The sequence below is a fragment of the Plasmodium fragile genome (genome assembly GCF_000956335.1).
Source record: "Plasmodium fragile strain nilgiri unplaced genomic scaffold supercont1.53, whole genome shotgun sequence".
NCBI classification, from domain to species: Eukaryota; Apicomplexa; class Aconoidasida; order Haemosporida; family Plasmodiidae; genus Plasmodium; species Plasmodium fragile.
In genome coordinates, this window is record NW_012192633.1 from 120075 (window position 1) to 139793 (window position 19719).

The window sequence follows — 19719 nt, forward strand, 5'->3', positions numbered from 1 at the left end:
ATATGATATCATGTCACAAAAAAAAACGGTTAAATGATCGTACCGCCTATTTCGCTTACCTACTTCAGCAAAACAGACGCATGTGCTCTAAGTTGAAACGTAGGAGGGGGGGGTGTCTTTATCAACTGACATGTTGGAAACATACACGCTTCTCCAAATGAAGAAAGTTCCTTCGGTGAACAGCTGAGTTCCACGGAAACCGCCCCAGATAAGTACATCCCAAAATGCCATCATTTGAGCTCCCCAATTGGAGGGTAAAAATTGGGCAACATGAAATATGCCCAAATGGAGAAATAAAAATGACAGACCCTTAACGTGGTAAGCAGGGGGGGGGTGGTATAATGAAGTGAACAAAACCTACCAGTAATTTCTCGGAATTTGCATTAAATATACAATTCACACCTCAACGTAATCACTTTTCAAGCTGGGCACACGTTACAAGCACAGTCGTGCAATATTAACGCAAAACAGAGGGAGAAACACTCTCCCGTGAATTTTCAAAGTATGTAACTTTTGACTAACCAACTAATAGGTGTGCTTTTAAAAAGCCATAACGTATCACATTACGTTGGCACCCTCTTCACACACGCGAAATATTTTAAAAGGAAAGGTTGCGAATATCATTGGGTTACACTCTATGCATTTGTCTTTCGTTAACTTTCTGTTGTTTCGGATCCGGACTAAAAAAAAAAAAAAAAAAAAAAAAAAAAAAAGAAAAATATCAGGTCCATACCTAGGCATCTCCACAGGTGCACCTTAAAACAGCCACAGCAATGCAACATCAACATATCCAATGTAGACAAAAAATGGTCAAACATGTTCACATCATATAAGTATAAAAATGGCGTTGCGTGGCACCATTAAGCGCAATAAAAAAAAGACATTTTTGAGTATCATTGTGTTTATGTGGTGTTTATGCGCTACAGCTATTATGCCCATTTTTTTTTTTTCGCAATACCTCCCCTATGTCGTATTTCCACAAGTTAGTGTTATTGTACACCATCTGGATCGTGTGCATGAACAGCTGAATGACGTGATTAAATTGTCCTGTGTTCCAGGTGAAAAATAAAAACACAACACAGTTTTGGAATAGCCCTCGGATAAGCGCTCCTTAAAAAACTGCCTCCCAAGGAGTTGGTCAACATCCCAGCGAACGAATCAATTATTTACTTGTCTGTACATGCTCATGATAGTGACCTCCATTTGGAAAAAAAAATGACAGAGGGCAAGTACAATTTTTGCAAAAATGAAAATTAATGGAATGTAATGACGTAATCTACTCAACAGCAGCAATTTATGTCCAACGAAATCTTCATTTGTGAAAGGTTAACGTCGCTCATTGTGCATCCAAAAAAAAAAAAAAAAAAAAAAGATAAATATCAGGTCCATACCTAGGCATCTCCACAGGTGCACCTTAAAACAGCCACAGCAATGCAACATCAACATATCCAATGTAGACAAAAAATGGTCAAACATGTTCACATCATATAAGTATAAAAATGGCGTTGCGTGGCACCATTAAGCGCAATAAAAAAAAGACATTTTTGAGTATCATTGTGTTTATGTGGTGTTTATGCGCTACAGCTATTATGCCCATTTTTTTTTTTTCGCAATACCTCCCCTATGTCGTATTTCCACAAGTTAGTGTTATTGTACACCATCTGGATCGTGTGCATGAACAGCTGAAAAATGTAAAAAGAAAGTTATGACCATTCATTTGATAGTGCCTACGATTAATTAGCTGCTTAAACGTTTGGCCACTCCGTGCAATGAAGAAGTTTTCGCCTGTTCGCACTTTGGAAGGGCAGAAATGCACACAAGTGTGTATGTACATATATGAATAACAACACACGTGCTCAGTGTTATATTTTCACCTTTTTGACGTTCCTTCCCGTTAGTGCCGATGTTAGCCACAGTTGAACCATATTCTCGTTGCTGTGTACAATGGGAGGGGGAGAGGGTGCGAGTTGTATGCAGCTCAACATAAAAACGGAAACGCAAGCCTATATGTACTCTTCCGCACGTACATACAGAGGTACTCTCCACAAGTTGCCCTTCTGGAAAGCCCAGAAACAGAGACACGGAAAAATTTCCAGCTTAAACTTAACGAGCAAAAAATATAATCCTTACGCGAAGTTCTCTGCCTGCCTGACTAACTCACAGTCTTCCGTGACTAAATCTGGCAAAAGACAAAAAAGTGAAATAAAATATGAACAGACGCGTATGTGCCTCTCTCGGGGGGGATCTGTACATACAGCTACCCCCATTACGTACGCATCAATTCCGTTATGATAAAAAAAAAAAAAAAAAGATAACCATATTTATTCCCGACAAGTGATATAAACGGTTTTAGGGTCTACAAGGGGGGCACATTGAATGGAGGACATATGAGAATCCATGAATAGGCGCAGCCACAGCAACCACAATATCCGCGGCAACCACTTCCGCACGCTCGCAGAAAATGAGACAACACATGTTTTCAAATCGTCCTGTGATTACATAATGTCGGTCATATACACTGGACATGTTCGAGTAAACCATCTTAGCGTATTCGAGGGTGGACGCGTTCGTGAGGTCGAAGACTAGAAAGTAGGCCATCCTTCCTGAAAAAAATGCACACAGTTGTTGAGTCATATATGTGTACAGGCAAACAGCAAACCATTGTGAACACTTCCCTAACAGCATGTACATTTACTCATTTGCACTTTTTTTTTGTCCTTCATTTTACCGTAGCTGATTGAGTTGTATTGATCTCCCACTTGAAAAGGAATGGTCGGTTTCTCAAATAAACTGAACACGGGATTCCGCATACTTCTACTATCCGTCGTAACTGTCAAAAAATTCGTGGACACAATTTGATGTAACGAATGCACGGAAAAAACATTTTGCTCATTTTCGCGCTAGCGCCTTAGCGAGCAGACACATGCATCTTCATTTGCACAAATTCACCTGACGCGTTCATACATTTTAGTTGACACTTATTTGTGCAAAAAAAAAAATAAATAAATAAATAATTCAGTACTTTCCTTCCTTAGCATGTTCATAAAGACATTCACATCCACGTTAACACATGTATCTTCAATCTCAACGCAGAAGCTTCTATTTTTCTCCTTGTGTACTTTGTAGTATACGCTTCGAAATGGTGTGAAAAGTTAATGGTGAAGTAGTGACACCACGCCGTGTGCCCTCATGTGTGGAAATGTTTTGCGCCAAAATTATGTATGAACATATTTGCAGTCAATGATGGGAGTGTAGCATAACACACACATCCCCTGCGTATTACGTTGGTAAATCCGTGTGGACATAGTTGCTATAAATGTCATTGTTCATAATGGAATTTATTAGAGCTGTTTTCCCGGTGTTCAAATAACCCAAAACTGTGAGCTGCAGCAAAATCATTTTTTATTTCTGCGTTTAAAAGACACAAACATTTGGGACAATCAATCGTGTGTTTCCACATATAAATGTTTTGCTTCAAAATGGGGAATTACGAACGATAGTTTGACTCGTTGGACTTTAAGATGCCATGGGCGTTGACCCGTTCATTGACCTGTTCGCTGACCCGTTCCTTCTGCCTTCACCTTTTATGCTTACTGAACAGTTGCTAGTAAATGTTGCAAGACTCGTGTCCGCCATGTAATGCCAATCACCCGCTTAAAGAAAAAATGGCACGGAGAAACTATGACCAAATTGACAACATATTTGGATTTACTTAAAAATGGTGCAAGGATAGTCCTACCTTGTAGCTAAAAAGTTACAACTATAATGAAAAATATGAAATGTATTTTTTTTTTTTTTTTTTTGTGTTTGCACCCCATATTTGGCAGCAGTAGTTTCCGCTACACCGCAAAGTAGCCCCTTAATGCGCATTTTGTGCCCCTTTTTTTTTTTTTTTTTTTTGTGTGTGTGTGTGTGTACGCGTGGTGGGATACCTGCGTGGTGCTAAAAAACTACAAATGGACAAGTTGCGCTCTGTATGCGCAAAACCACATTGAAGTGAATAACATTAAAAAGTTTTACTAGTTCCACACCAACAGAATAAGGAATTCGTGCAATTGCACATGGTGGCGAAAAAAGGGGCCACGTGCAGGGATAGCGGTGGGAGTAGACCTCTGCGCGCGCCATAAAAACGAGAAACTGCGCAACCGGTACCCAACGTTACTGCAGCCCAGCATAAGCCCACTGCATATCATAAACCCGTGTCCACTCGGCAGCAACTCTGATTAAGAAGTGCCACAGGTGAACATTCATTTGCACGCACAGTTGTTCAGGTAATGTACATTTAAAATATTTAATTGCCAAATGCTTGAACCCTTCAAAGCTCATTTTTGAAAAAAAAAAAAAAAAAACGCTCTACGAAAGAAATGCAAAAAGAAGTGCGGGATATTTTTTTCGTCAACCCTCCTTGAACTTTCCCCCACGTGGGTATTGCCTCAAAAGACATTTTCAAAAAAGGCAAGTAAGGACACAGTAGCAAATTCCACAGCAACCTCAGGAAAAATGATGAACCTAAATGTAAGCATCGAGTACCTACATATGTGTGTGTGATTCAGCACATACGCTATCGTGTGTCATCCATTTGCATTTGCACACATTTCAAAAAGAAGAAGTTTGTGTGAACACCTGCTTACCATGCTGCTTTTTCTTTTTTCCCCTGGCAGGAAGACACAGACATTAACAAACTGATTGAGGTAAATCATACATCAATTCATTTTTACAAAGATGGACAACTGGACAAGCTGCTGGTGCAGCATACATGATATACGCAATTGCAACGTTGCACATATTTGTGGGGTGCATCGGATTTTTTTTTTTTTTTTTGTATTATTTTATTATTTTTTTTAATTAATTTTTTTTTTTTTAAGGAAAGGAACGAATGGGTAAAGAAGTATGAATCCGTTGAGTCCGAATGTGCAACTTTGAGGGAAAAATTGAATAGGATCACTTTGAACAGTCATGACAAAAATGAGCAATTGCATGGGAACGACGCAATCCAGAGGGATATTTCGATGAAGTTCAAATATATGGTAATCAAATGGGGGAAAGATAGATGTGCATTATAATTTGTGCGTGCTCCTGCACCACCCCCCCATCTCACCGCTCCTCCTCCCCAACGCAGCAAAACCAGTGCGAATTCCTCACCGTCCAGCTGAACATCCTCACCCTGGAAAAGGATAAAGAGGTAAAGAAAAACCAAGACCTGCAATCTACAATCGATAAGCAGAAAAACGAAATAAAGGGATACCAGAAAATTCTTGAAAAAGTAAAAAATATGAATATCTCCTTCAGAAAAGAGAAAAACGAAACTGAAAAAAAATTTTGCACCATTAGAGATAACGACTTATTGACCAGGAACGACAATGTCCTGCTCAAAGAAATAGTAAAAATAAATGACAAGCTGATGCAAGTGAATGAAAAAATAAGAGACAACTTTGAAGAAGAGCTCAACAAGGCCAAAACTAAACTGTCCGTGGCTCATGACAAAATTGGACGGTTCTCCGAGACAGTCAATAATATGAGGGAAAATTTTATCAAGTACAAAAAAAGGAAAGAAAATATTTTGCTAAAAATATTAACAGCCAATGAACAGTTAAAAAAAGAATTGCTGGAAAAAAAAATAACCGAGCAACGCAACATAGAGTGGAACAACCACTTGGAAGAGTACATCACATCTAACGTTTTGATGAATTTTTACGAGGCCAAATACAAAATGAGCGATTTCATCCTACACATTGTGCTCAGTTATGTTAACTCGATGGCCAATTGGGATCATGTCGATGGTGGAAAAGCCGTTGGGTTGGAAAGGGCCAATGAGGGGGATGCAAATTACTCCATTTTGAACACCCTCCTGGTAATGCCTATGGGGGACATTACAAAAATAAAAACGGGATGGACCTCCAACAAAGAAATGTACGATGAGCAAATGAACACTCTAAAGAAAGATCTCCTGTCGGGCAATTTCCCACAGAAGCACCAAAAAAGGAACAAGCAAGATCCTCCCACCAAGGCAGAAAATTCGGAAGATGGTAACTCCATGGAAGAATTCATACGTACCAACCCCAACACACCAAATATTGTAAGCGATATATACTACCACATAAAACTCGTGAATGACATTTTAGAGACAGTGAATGTGACGCTGATTCTGCTTCTATACACACACGAGACGTACTTAAAGGAGCCGCTTAACCACCTCCACCAGGAGGCGTACATTCAAATGCAAGAAAAGGGAAACCTACGATTTGGTGCATACTTTTTTACTGCTCTCTCGAATTTTCTCTTATCTGTCTTGAAATACGTCCATATAGTTAGAGGCACAAATACACACATCCACCACGCACTACTACAACAGGAACAGTTATATACATTTTTCTGTTTAACAAAATATGTACTGGAGGAGTATGTAGAAAAGATAAGAATTAAACTCTTCACGTCGACGATTGATTATCGCATATTGGACCTTCTCAGCGATAAGCTAAGAGACATCTATGATGAGGTCATTGCACACGTGGTGGGGGGACGCATCCAGGGGGAGGGACATGAAGGAGATACTGCACATGGGCAAGTTGTCCCAACAAATGTCACACCAAAATGTAGTACCAATATGGGCAGGGGAAAACCAACGCATGATGAGGCAAAAAACACCAAATTGGTAATCTGCGCGGGTAAGCAAAATAGGGATAGCGACTCGTCACAGAAGGAATATTCGTATGAGGACAGTACTGAGGAGACCACCTCTCTTGACGTATTGGGCCACTTAAATCTCGCTACGGGTTTGAGCATCATATTAATGATCGACCAGGATGTCTACTGTGATGCCTTCCCCGATATGGACGTCAACCAACAGAAGGAAATAATAACGAAATGCCAAGAGCTCCTCAAATTAGTGAAGGCACCCCTCAAAATTACCAATTTTTATTTCCCTATAATGAGGTATAAATTGTCTTTTAAAAATTTTATTATGCACTGTAAAAAATATCAAACGATGGTGATGAGTAGTGCGAATGGAATAAATTACACACATGGGCATACCAACAGTGAGTACACAATAAACCAGGTGAGTGCCTCCATGTTGAACGAACTGAAAAGTATACTAGAGGATGCCACAAGGATCTACTCCATCGATGCGCAGGAAAGGGGGGATCCATACATACTACAAATGTGTGGCAAAATGGTAGAGCTTTACAGAGACGAAGTTGAAGGAAGAGGGAAACAAAGCAAAGAGCAACAGAGAGAGGCTGTCTTAAAAAGAGATGAACTCATAACACAGTTACAAGACGAAGTTACATTGAATAGGGACAAAATAAATGCACTCAATAAACAACTAAACCTACTTACCATAAGGGAAGAAAAATATAACAAAATCAGTATAGACTTGAATGTTTTAAAAAAGGAAAAAAATGAATATTTAAATCTAATCAGCGAACTACGCGAAAGCAAGAACGAAAATGTAAATGAAATTTCCCATCTCACAAAACATTACAATGATATTAAGAAAAAATATAATGACATGTTAAAAAATTATGAACACAAGAAAAAGTTTTATGGCACCCAGAAACAAATGGAACCGTCTAACATTGACACATATTACATGAAGAAAATTATAAATAATCTTTACTATGAAAATTTTTTGACCAAGGTCGGTACACACTACCGCTTGTTTGGGCAATCGGGGTATCCCTCCGATGACACCTTCTGTGGGTCGTCCCCTATCGGTGCATGTAGGAAAACTCCCTTGGGGTCCACATCACACCTGCCACTATACACACATGACGTGGATGATGGCATATCTTCCTTAACAAACCAAATTGGCCCAAACCCAAACCGATCATCAACCAGCGACACCTACTTCACGAACGAAAAACACATCACCCTGTACGACGATATATATAACTGCGAAATAATCAAAGGTAGAATTAACCGTACCCAAAAGGTTTATTTTAAGAATAAACTCTACCGTACAAACACCACATTGGAGAAAATTCTCACATATCACACAGAAGACAAAAACACACAACACATAATTCACATCGTGGACATAATCGAAGAATATAAAAATTTAAAAAATGAAATTTTCACTCAAATGGTGAATACTCCAATTAAGACTAATTGCATCTTAAGGGGGGGAAAAAAAAAGGAACATCAAAATTGGGCACGCTTGTCGGAAAAAGCAGCTCAACTAAAATATGCGATAAGGAAAATTCATGCCGACAATAAGGGGTCCAGGTTATTAAAAGGGGGTCCTCCTGCCTCCGCCAGAAATGTCCTCACCATTTCGTTTCGGGATAGGTCGGACATTTGCCACCATGGGGACACTCCAGAAGATCATGCAATCACAAATGGGCACAACACAAATGAAGGCAACGCACAGGAAAGCTGCAACAATGTTATACTCACCGAACAGTCCTTTTCCTACCTCCTTCACAATATGTTCGATTTGTGAGCCGCAAAAGTTAATCCTCCCCTTTTTTTCCGGTTTGGCTTACATGCCTCTGGGACAATATATTTGCAGCATAAAGTTTACTCCCCATGGCACACAGCCTCGCCACATTTTTTTATTTTTTTTCCTACCATCACTAATCCATGTGTAGCACTTGTGTGATGGTGCCGTTTGGCGCAGAATAAGCCTCGAGAGGTTTTCCGACGTTCTTTCCCCTACTGAGCAATGACGCATTTGAAGCGATTCATATGTGCGCCGAGCCCATATTCACCCTTCACTCACCTCCTGTGGTGGTTCTTCTCATCGTGGGCGGCATAAAAACAAAAGGGTGCATATGCGCACCCTAATGTGGCCTTCCGCTCGTTTCTTCCTTTTTTTTCTTCTTATTTTATTTGTTTTTATTTGTATACATTTTATTCTATTTTATTTATTTTTATTTTATTTTTTTTTTTTTTCATGTGGACCCCTTCTTAAGAACCCATTTTTATTACCAACTAACGGGTTTACGTTACTGCCGCTTGTGGCACGCCATGGAACACCCCTAAGTTGCGCCTCTGCAGAGCTGTGTATAGTACACGTCCCGGCGGAGCTCCTTAGAGATGCAAGCGCATTCATCTCCTCATCTGTTTATCCATAAATGTATTTATGTATATATGTTACATATGTATATATGTGTACATTTTTTCCCCCCCCCCCCACCCCTTTCCGCTGTTCCGAACTGCTTAGCCGCCGAATCGGTGTAGGCCCTCATACCAACAATCAACCAACTCGCAGTGAAAACAAATTAACATCAGGTGCGTGACCTTTCCTTACTTCTGTGTTCCCCCTCCTCCTCGGAGAATGCAACCGCCGCATCATAGGCACTTCATCCAAGAGAAAGGGGAAAAACATTGATGTAGGGAAAAACGGACTAGCCAATCAGTGCGCCCCGAATGTAACCCGACACAATAACCTTATAACGTGCTCGAAATTGTAGAAGCGAGCCTCGACTGTGTGAGGCGATTGTAAATTCCTAACACAGGAGATAATCCATTGCAGGTTTCACTTCCAACAAGGGCAGTAGAAGAAACGCATAGTGCTTCGTCCCTGTCCTCATCTCCACACCCTGTCAAAATGAAAAAAGGCAAACTCCTCGCGCTATCCCAGAGAGGCGAAGTGTGCAGGCAGAGGCGGAACTGCCTGTTCGTCCTTGCCATGAGGAGGAGATACGAGCACATGAGGACAGTTCTGAAGGAAAGCCAAACAACGCAAGACGATGCATACAAAGAGGAAAAAATAAGTGAATCGATTAAACAAGGAGATAAACAAACGCGAAACAAAGAACGAGAAAATATTTTAAACTATTATGATGAGAATAAAAATGTGATAAAGACAACTAATTACATCTTGAGGGAACACTTAAGTCGTTTCATTTATATAAACCAGAGGAACTGTTTTTATAACTACTTTTACAATGCCTTCCCATCTGTCCTGAATAATTATTTGAGACAGGTTAAAAGGGGAAGAGAAAAAACCGCCTTGGGGGACATTTCCACGAAGAACGGTGGCAAGGTTGCTGAGGCAGGAGCCGATTATCATGCCGCTTCCATCTCGTGTACCTCCCCAAATGATGCTTTTGCCCCAAGCAGTAATGAGGAAGCGAAGCGAACCCTAGGCATTCTACAATACTACAATGCACACACGAAACACGAAATGGAGGAAGACAATTTTGTCGACTTCATTAGCCAAAAGGTAAACTGCCTTAACAATGCGCAAGAATTTTTAAGAAGCATAAATGACAACGTAAACTGGCGCAGTATCAGGATGAAGAGTGCACATCTGAAAAAGCTGGAGGGGATTTTCCATAACATAATGGAACGTACAAATGATACAAACGATGTAAATAAAAAAGTAGAAATTTTATTGTACTTGTCTAATGTGTGTAATGAGAATGCCTTTCCCAAGATCCACGAAGGGGTTAAAAAACGTATACAAGAAATTTATGAACATATAAAAAAAAAAAACAAAAAAGGGGTAGATGAATTGTACATTTTATTCCTCTTATATAAACAATTCCTCTCCTCAAAAAGTGAAAAATATGCAAACATGAACGTGGAAACGTATTTGTCCGAAGAAATTTCCTTCTACAATTATTTAAAAAATGAAAATATAAATATGTGTCTGTTGAGTTTAATATATCGCGATTTGTCTTTTCTCAAAAATGACCAAGTCAAATATGTCCTCATGAATTTAGCCTTTTCCAAAATGAAAGATTCGATTTTTTTCTCCAAAGCAGCGGAACTCCAAGGTAGTAACAACCACGGTGGGAGTAAAAATCCAAGTGTTCTCGACCCAGCCAGGGGAGCAAATGCGCATACCAACTTGGTACTACCATTCTTCACGAACACACTTCTGCGAAACAACTTTCTCCAATTTCTACAAAATGATTATATAAGTTCTCCACATACCACCGTGAACTACACAACTAGGCTAAACCCGACCAATGTGAATAATTATATTTTTTACAATTTGCTCATCTCAATTGTTCAACTGAAGGAGTCACAGGCCAAATGGAATGATGCTATAATGAAAAAGAAAATGCAGCTTTTTCTCTGCATTGACAAAAGCAACACACCAGTAAACCAATTATGGGAGATGAAAAATTATTCTAATCACATGAACGATTTTATTCTAAATAATGTCCTTTTCTTTACTTCCCATTTTGTCAAACATAAAATAAATTTCGCACCTAACATGTACCTCTACATTCTCAACGTATACTGCGACCTGTTCGATACGATGAAAGGCTTAGAGCTTTACGCGGGTATTAAAAAAAAAAAAAACCTACTCAGCGACAGCAAGCAAATTGTTAATTATGTAATTAACGAAATATATAAACAGATTAATTTATATACCCTTAAAGAATTCGTTGCTCTCTGTGCCATGATTGATAAGCTACCTCCAAGTTTCACCTTCGAGCTGAAGAACGACGCTGACCATTTGCGCCTTAAAATGAATAATACCTTCTACAAACACGGCAAAGGGGAAAAGGCAGAAACAGCCCTGAAAGAGGAGGGAAGCGCACACTTACGCCGTATTTTGTACGTTCCTTATTGCCAAGCGGGGAGGAAGACCACCGAACGGGCCACAGGACAAGAAATCGCTGCAGAGGGTGAGGAGGGGCCCATTTTGGATCAGCACACCGGTGCAACTCTTGGTAAGCACGAAATGGACTCCCCGTATCAGACAAAAGAAAGCCGCACGGACAAAAAAAATTCACCAAATTATGTCAACGCCCCTTCCGCTGCTCTCTCCAATGGCGTGTCTCATTTAGGCAAACCAGCGGAGGAACCGCTCACCAGCAGACACGTGAACACCAAAGCGAAGAAAAAATCGACCATAATAAATAAACGCGACTTCACCATTTTGATAGCCCTCTCCCTTTTCAACGAAATTAATGACGAGTTTATTGTCCACATAAAGCAAAAAGAGGGGATCCCGGCAAGTGCTGTAAACATGACCAAATCTGATGACGCCATGTTCGAGCACATTTACAAAAATCATTATGAAGCCTTTCTGCGCAATTCCGACTTATACATAAACCATGTGCAGAAAAATTACGACCAAGACACAGCAGAACAGCTACTAAACTATTTTATCCTTTTCACACACATAAGCCAGTTGGATGTTTCCGACCTGTGTGTCCTTATGAACATCATGAAGGAGATTAACAAATTGCAGCCCTTCGTCGATTTTTTCATTGCCAAGCGAGTTGAAGAATTGTTGATGGAGAAAGGCATTGGAGGTGGTGAACAGAGTCGTTCCCACCTCGAGTCAGAAAAGAAGGGGAAGAATTACCACTTCACGGACTCCTACTTGGATGACTACATATCTAGGATTAGTGACAGGGCAAAAACGCACCATGAGGGACCAGTGGCATCTGTCCAAAGGCATAATGAAAGCATCACACAATGGAAGAACCATTTTGACGATATGAACCTTAATACGCATTCAATGTATACAGCTAACTTTGAAAAATATTATCACAACTATGACATGTGTAGCAGTGTACTTAATCTCTTCCTCTTGGTGGACCCCACCAGCTACACAAATCGCGCCATTGCAAAGTTCCTCCCATATGTCAGCCTGAACCAGATAGACATTTTTAAAATTAACTTGGACCACTTTTTAATTAGAGGAGGAAGAGAAAAGGGGCAAGAAAGTCGTACATTTTCCGTGACCCCCCTAACTACACGGGAGGATGAAGACGGGATAGGGGGACTCTCCAACTTTGTGGCAACACAAGGAGGGAGCGGAAACTGGATAAGCAATTGTGAGCAGGAAAAATCCCTAATCAAAAATTTCACCTTCCCTAATGACCGTGATACCATTTCGAGCAGCGGCAACCCCTTCCTTGAAGAAGCAATGAATAGTGCCATCCAGTGGGACCACAATAATCTCGCATATGGAGGCCAACACCCACTGGAACACGAAATCATCTACAAGATAATCGAGGCCAGACTCAAATACAACGTTGAAGTGAAAAATTACTTGTCCAAAAGGGAAAACGAAAATAATGAAGAAATAAAAAACTTTTTAGAAAATGAACTCCTGTCATTAAATCAAATTGCAAATATGCTCAATTGTATTTGCTCCATAAATGACGATGAAAAGTACATGAAATTGGTGACCCTTGCATTAAAAGATATAATCCTGAGCAAACACGAAATTGTGGACATTAAAACATTCCGCCTTATAACAAAAATTCTCATCAACATCAGAAATGTGTACCAAAATATTTTTTTCCCTTCTGAATATTCCTACTTAAATATGCTCACAAAAAATTATGTACAGGTTATGCAAAATTTTTTCCACTTTTTTAATCTGTTGGACTATTTCCAAGCTCTTCAAATATTTACAAAATATAATTTGGCTGGAAAATATTTAAACCATTTAATATCCCTCAACGATGAACTAAACAAAGTGAATATAAAAAATGTGAATGTCCATCTCGTTCATCTGGTTCTATACTTTTATAACAAGTTGAATTATGTCAATGAGAAATTTATTTCCAATATCCTCCACAAGTATGCCTACTCCATCGTGCAGCAGATAAACACGATAAACCTCGACGTGGTTGAAAATTTAATTAAGACCAACGACTTGTTACTTTCCCTGTGCGTCAGAAATAAGGACATTATACAATTAAACTATCTGCTACTACAACGCTATGGAAATTTTTCTCGCCAATTTAAAATTGAGGACAATGATGATGTAGATGAAAGCGGAGTTGCCACCTCGCCCAGTGAACAAAATAGTGTTGCACAGATTGAAGAGGGAGAGTCACGAAAAGTGGATATATTTTCCAAACAGTTTTCTTCCAATGACGAGGGTACGAATGCACACACAAATGGCCGAACAGGGCAAGCCGCCTTTATGAAACCAAGTGAGAATAAAAAAAGGGAAGTGCTTGTAGAAAATCCTTCCATATCTTCTGTCACATTCCAACAGCAGTATAACTCTCTTCCTACTGCACACGAACAAGAGGAGGATGGAAGATTTTCCCTAAATAATAATCACCCCAGTGAGGGCACATATACCCATGGAGCATACCCAATCGGTCACTGTCCACAAGCCCCCTTCGCACCGGAACAAAGGAACGGAAAAGACGTTACCACGAATACCCTAGTTACACACACATGCCATCTTCCTTTAAAACATAAGATAAAAATTATTTACTTCTTGTGCAAATTTCACCACTACAACGACCTCGTGAAATCCTACTACATGCAGCTAATAAGTGAGTGCCTACAGAATACAAGCGCTCTGCTGAATGAAGAAGATTATTGCAAACTGTACGAAATATATGTCCACGTAATATTGAATTTTTATTTTCTCTCCTTCAATAAAAGTAACAAGTACATCAATTTTGTTTTAAGTAATTTGCCATGCTATTATTGGTACAAGAAAGAGGAAGAAAAACTAAACATGTTCGTCTCCTCCAAAGAATTCAGCGACATTCAACATATTTTAAAATTGCTCAATATTGATTTCCTGGCACCGACCTTGACAGAAATTTACTTCATTCATTTTTTTAACGACGTCAAGAAGACCAATCACGCGCTCGCCATCCCAGAAAGTGTCCTCCACTTGTACAAAACATACAACCTCCTCATCGACGACGTCCGCAATAAGAGCGTTTCACTTTTGTGCGTCCCGGAGGAGCACGTCCTGCGGTAAGGCGCGCGCCAACGCAGCGGTGCAACGACGCCATGCAACGACGCGGCTGGTTGTGCTCGGTTGGCCATCTTCTGCTGCGCCATGTCCTTCCCACCCCGTCTTTACAAACCGCCCACTTTTCCTTCTCCCCTTTCAGCGATGAACATGGCAACAACAAAAACCTGATAAAAGACAGCCATTACGTTTACGAAAATATAAAAAAAACGTACCCGACTTCATTAATATTCCTGAGCGAGGTAAATTATCCCCCCCATACAAAAATTGAATTCCTGCACAAGCGTCGTTTCGATTAATGTGCCAGCATATCAACATACACAGCACACACAACAAATGTCTCATGAGGAAGATGCCGTCATATGAGATCATTACATATATCCGTGTGAACAAGAAAAAAGAAGAAAAAAAAAAGTAAACAATTTAACAAAAATGTCAACGTGCAAATGTTAATTTTTTTTTTTTTTTCCCCCCCGCAGTGGAAGACCCTAAATGTGGAAGAAAAATGCGACTACGTCTTGCGCGCTATCCATTCTTCGCTAAACGTCTGAGGTGTGGCGCGGTCTATTTCCCCATGATATACTTCCGAAAATCTGAATGCATTTGTGAAGGTAGCGCACGAGAGCACACGCCCAAGTGTGTTAGTGTGAACGTGCGTATGAGGGTATGCCTCCGTGTAATAGTTTACGCGTGTATGCACGCCTTTGTGAATCTATGTACACCCACAAGCATAAACACGCGAAACGAGCACAGCACGGAAACCTACATTCTACTGAATCTTCGTGTCTTTTTTGCCTCTCCCGTTTTATGCTTTCCAGCTCGGCTTGTTCTGCTTCTAGGCCACCCGCAAAAAAGGCCTCCACACACCTGCATAATCAGTTTGCATCATTTCGCGTATTCAATAAGTAAAAGAAACAAAAAAAAAAAAATTCCTCACAATCGCGTTTACACCTATGTGTACATGCCAGACAAGGCATGCGGTGCAGCCAGTCTCAATGGGTAACCTCCGCTCGTCCGCCTTCACCGGCTTGTGGTCGAGAAATGTCAGCCGCTTCAATGTATGCACAAATAACTTTCTGTAATTTTTGTATTTCGACATCTGGTGGGAAAAAAAAAAAATTATAATTTAGCGCGCCAACTAATTGGGCACAGAAAATAATGGGTAGGTACACAAGTAAAAAAAACGGGCGAGCTGTTATAAACGGGGGGAAGTCTTTTTTTTTTCCCCTTAATTCATCCCCAAGGCAATCTCTATGTTAACGCCCCACACGGTATATGCCATTCGAAATCACACCAATGTGGGCAGATGCACACGAATTTGGACGTGCCTTCGCTTAACACATTACCATTGGGTTGTTCATGCAATACAAAATGGACAAATCTTTCACATCGGAGAGGTCCTTTAAAATGTCCTCGTCGATACTATTGTTCTGTATGTTCAAAATGGTAAGCTTCTCATTTTTGCGCAAGTTAGAAACCTGTGCAGAATCTTTACTTCCCAAGCAGTTATTGCTCAAATTTAAATCCTCCAATAGGGTTAAATTTTCTGCAAAAAAAATAAAAAAACAAAAGGAGAAAAAATCCAACACACACCAAATGGCATTGCCCATGTGTGCATATATGACCTTAAATATTTGTGAAAGGTTAAGGGGCGTATGCACATGTGTGATGACGTACCCAGATTTTCGATCGAGCAAATGTTGTTGTCTTCCAGATTTAAAATGCGCAGTTTGGTTAGGCAGTCCAGGTTCTCGATCTTCGAAATTCTGTTGCAGTTCAGGTACCTTCACGGTGGAGCGGTAGGATTGTAACGCGGTAATAATGGTGGACCACTACACAACCACACAACATGCAGACCATTTCCAAAATGGAAGTGACCACAAGTTTTCTCCTCGCACAGGACACCGCTCAGCTGTTCACTTACAACGCAATAAGGTTCACACAGGAGTCCAATCCGGAAATCCTATCGAGAACTAAAAACAGGTGGGGGTACGCATATGAGGCGTGTGTTTATGAGAGGCTCACATGTGCGTGTGCGTGTCACTTTCACGACCACGATTACTGGGCTGCATCTACGACCATCGCTTCTACATCCATGCCGAACCGTTGTTGTTCAGGTAGAGGGTCCGCAAGTTATGCAGACCACGAAGTGTTTCTATCTTCCAATACAGCTTGTTATTTAAGTACAGAACATCGTTCAACTCGATGACCGAATAATAGACCTCGTTTCTCTGGACCTCCCTTTCAATTTCTTGGTCGCTCAGGATGTATTCCATGAGACAGCTTGGCGAGGAGCAAATGACGGTTACAAGTTGGACAGACTTCGAAAATTTTTCTTTTTTACGCTCACCAACTTTTCACTTAGTCTAACCAGCCCAAGGGCACAATTTATCCGACCATATAATTTTTTTTTATCATTTAATTGTTTGGAAATAAATTAAACAATGGGTACAATTTAAAAAAAAAAATATGTTAAGACCTTTTAAAATTATTAATAATACATAAAACGATATTACATCATTAAAGAAAAGGAATTCATTCAGATTCTACACATTTGCATACGTACATCCACCCCTATATTAATGAGGACATATGCAATGTAAGAGAATGAATAAGGGAAGGAAAAAAAAAAAAAAAAAAAGAGAAAGGAGGGGGGCAAAATTTGGCAAGTTTCATAACGTGCATACACTTTTTTGTATCGCACGGGGATGGCAAAAAGAGAAAAAAAAATTAACTCTTAAAATTATTAAAAACAAAAAAAAAATAATAAAAATTAAAGGGTTAACTTTTTTTTTTTTTCCTGTTTTATTTTCATTCCTACACACATAATTGTGTGTTATCCGTGTCTATATAAACATATTCCTAAATGGCGATTGTGTCATTATTATGTATATTATTTTAATAAAAATCAATTTAAAAAAAAAAAAAAAAACAAGCGTAAAAAAAAAAAAAGAAAAAATTGCCTTCAGAAATTAATTCTGAACATACGTATTGTTCACCTTCCATATGTTATCTTCCTTCTTTTTTCTGCAAAAAGGGCAAAGTGGGAGAAAAAAATAAATAAATAAATAAATAATTTATCACGCCTGTCCATGTGTACTTTCATTTTAGTAACTTCCGCATAACACACACTGGAAGCTCACGCGCGGATGCACTAGCTCTTCATTACCTCTTCGATATGGTACTCATCAGGCAATTTTTGTTTTTCTCGATTCGTTCAATAATTTCAAAGGTGGTGATACCCTGCGCGTGGAAAGACATGATCAATCGTGTGGTCGCGTGCACTTGCGAAATTACATGAATACATGCATGAAGGTAAAACATACACACCCATTTGTATGCTGTTCCATGCCAATATTCACGTCATTTTTTGTTGACTCCACTCGCACCGCCTTCCTTCCTCTTACCGATTCCGAGGAGAGCTCCTGGTAGATGTTCAACTTCTTCGGAACGGCATACGGATCCAACTCATTGTTCGAGTAAAAGTAATCAACAACGGTCCCCCTGACCACAACGTCTATTTGGAAGCGCTTAATGAAGCTCTCACTGATGAGCCATGGGGCTCCTATAACTACGTCGTCCACAACTTTCATGGCTAACACATTTAAAGTCCTCTCCAGTAGGGACACGACGGGGAAGTGCTTCCCTTTCATTCTGCGCACAACCTCGTCGGAGTGCAGACCTACAATCAAATAGTCCCCTAATTTCTTAGCATTTTCTAATATTTTCAAATGACCAATGTGAAAAATGTCAAATGAACCATCCACGTATACTACTTTTTTGTTTGCTTTTTCTTTTTGGCTCTCCATGAATTGATACAACTGAGATGCCGTTACGTAACATTTATTTTTGCTTAAGGCGTGTTTTAAACTGGTTATGGAGTCGGATGTTTTAATTTTGTTGTCCGACCCCGCCGCTGCTTCCATGCCGTTGGTTTCGTCTTCGAAGTCTTTCGAATTCGATTTTGATTTTTTACTTAGGTTACATTTTTCACCTGTGCCGTTTAGGCAATTTCCATTACTATATGGGACCGACGCTTTGTCGTCCTCATTGTTGTTGGGGTTAGGGTTAGCAACATTCTTTCCAGCAGCATTTGTGCTCGGCACAGTTCCTGCACCACTAGCCATACTGCTTACAACGCCGCTTCCCCCCACGCCATTCGCTGCGTCTCCATCGGACAGGCTTTTATTAGAACTGTTAACCGCCTGCAACAAATGGTTAATTATGGTCGTGGTGGAAATACCATAACTTCGTTCAAATATTTTAAACCTGTTATTTTTTTTAACCTCTTCATAACAACAATTACCATTGCGATCATATGCAATATCACTACCATGGGCAGCGTAATCGCAATTGTATTTCACCAGCAGCTCCATACTCACGTTATACTTGGTACCTATAATAACTTCGTCAACCCACTTACACCCGGCTATCAATGCCCCTCTTTCTTCCTGATTATATATAGGCATAACACCCTTGGAGTTTAGGGCATCCTCATCTGAATTTATTCCAACTACCACAACGTCCCCTAATTGTTTCGCTTGTCTCATGGCATTAAAATGACCAGAGTGAGACAGATCAAAGATACCATCCACATAAATTCTTGTAGCTTTATTTTTTTCATTATTAGGTGTATTCATATCAATGTCGAATTCGTTAATTTCTTCTGAACTATTGGAGAGCGAAGCACTCAAGTCCTTTGATTCTTCATACACGTTATTACTATTGTCCAGCAAAAGGTTGTTATTGCACCTATTGACAATTCCTATATGTTTTCCTATGCTCATTAGGGTAACATTGCCCTGCTTGCCACCAGCACCAGCACCACCTCCTCCCCTGTTGTTCTCACTAAGCTTACTACTTACATTTTCGTCATTACTAATATGATTCAATTCGTTCAAAAATATTCGCAAGGTCTCCTCATCTTCTTCTATATTGCAGTTTTCACATACCTGGCATATCAAATCCAGGTTTTTGCTTTTATTTAAACTTTTCAACAACCCTAGTACCTTTTTCAAATTTCCATGATTGTAAATTGTGTTGACTAAAAATTCGTTCCTCATCAT

General features: G+C 39.8%; 5 protein-coding genes across 5 annotated transcripts; 2 read left to right on the forward strand and 3 right to left on the reverse strand.

The window, feature by feature from the left end:
* Nucleotides 1-1862: 1862 nt before the first annotated feature.
* AK88_04097 (uncharacterized protein) lies at nt 1863-3399 on the reverse strand (the record flags this gene model as incomplete). The annotated part of the gene is made up of 7 exons (XM_012481707.1): nt 1863-1935; nt 2131-2179; nt 2317-2356; nt 2500-2603; nt 2729-2830; nt 3023-3132; nt 3284-3399. The coding sequence occupies 7 exons, from the start codon at nt 3397-3399 to the stop codon at nt 1863-1865; spliced, it is 594 nt and encodes a 197-aa protein (XP_012337130.1).
* Nucleotides 3400-4500: 1101 nt separating this feature from the next.
* On the forward strand, nt 4501-8443 carry AK88_04098 (uncharacterized protein; the record flags this gene model as incomplete). The annotated part of the gene is made up of 4 exons (XM_012481708.1): nt 4501-4515; nt 4662-4745; nt 4866-5027; nt 5120-8443. The coding sequence occupies 4 exons, from the start codon at nt 4501-4503 to the stop codon at nt 8441-8443; spliced, it is 3585 nt and encodes a 1194-aa protein (XP_012337131.1).
* Nucleotides 8444-9553: 1110 nt separating this feature from the next.
* AK88_04099 (uncharacterized protein) lies at nt 9554-15204 on the forward strand (the record flags this gene model as incomplete). Its single annotated transcript, XM_012481709.1, has 3 exons — nt 9554-14655; nt 14796-14895; nt 15133-15204. The coding sequence occupies 3 exons, from the start codon at nt 9554-9556 to the stop codon at nt 15202-15204; spliced, it is 5274 nt and encodes a 1757-aa protein (XP_012337132.1).
* Nucleotides 15205-15458: 254 nt separating this feature from the next.
* AK88_04100 (uncharacterized protein) lies at nt 15459-16929 on the reverse strand (the record flags this gene model as incomplete). The annotated part of the gene is made up of 6 exons (XM_012481710.1): nt 15459-15488; nt 15678-15752; nt 16000-16199; nt 16331-16437; nt 16578-16626; nt 16758-16929. The coding sequence occupies 6 exons, from the start codon at nt 16927-16929 to the stop codon at nt 15459-15461; spliced, it is 633 nt and encodes a 210-aa protein (XP_012337133.1).
* A 696-nt stretch (nt 16930-17625) lies between these two features.
* Nucleotides 17626-19719, reverse strand: AK88_04101 (uncharacterized protein; the record flags this gene model as incomplete). The annotated part of the gene is made up of 3 exons (XM_012481711.1): nt 17626-17680; nt 17823-17896; nt 18061-19719. 3 exons carry the CDS (start codon nt 19717-19719, stop codon nt 17626-17628), a joined length of 1788 nt encoding a protein of 595 aa, XP_012337134.1.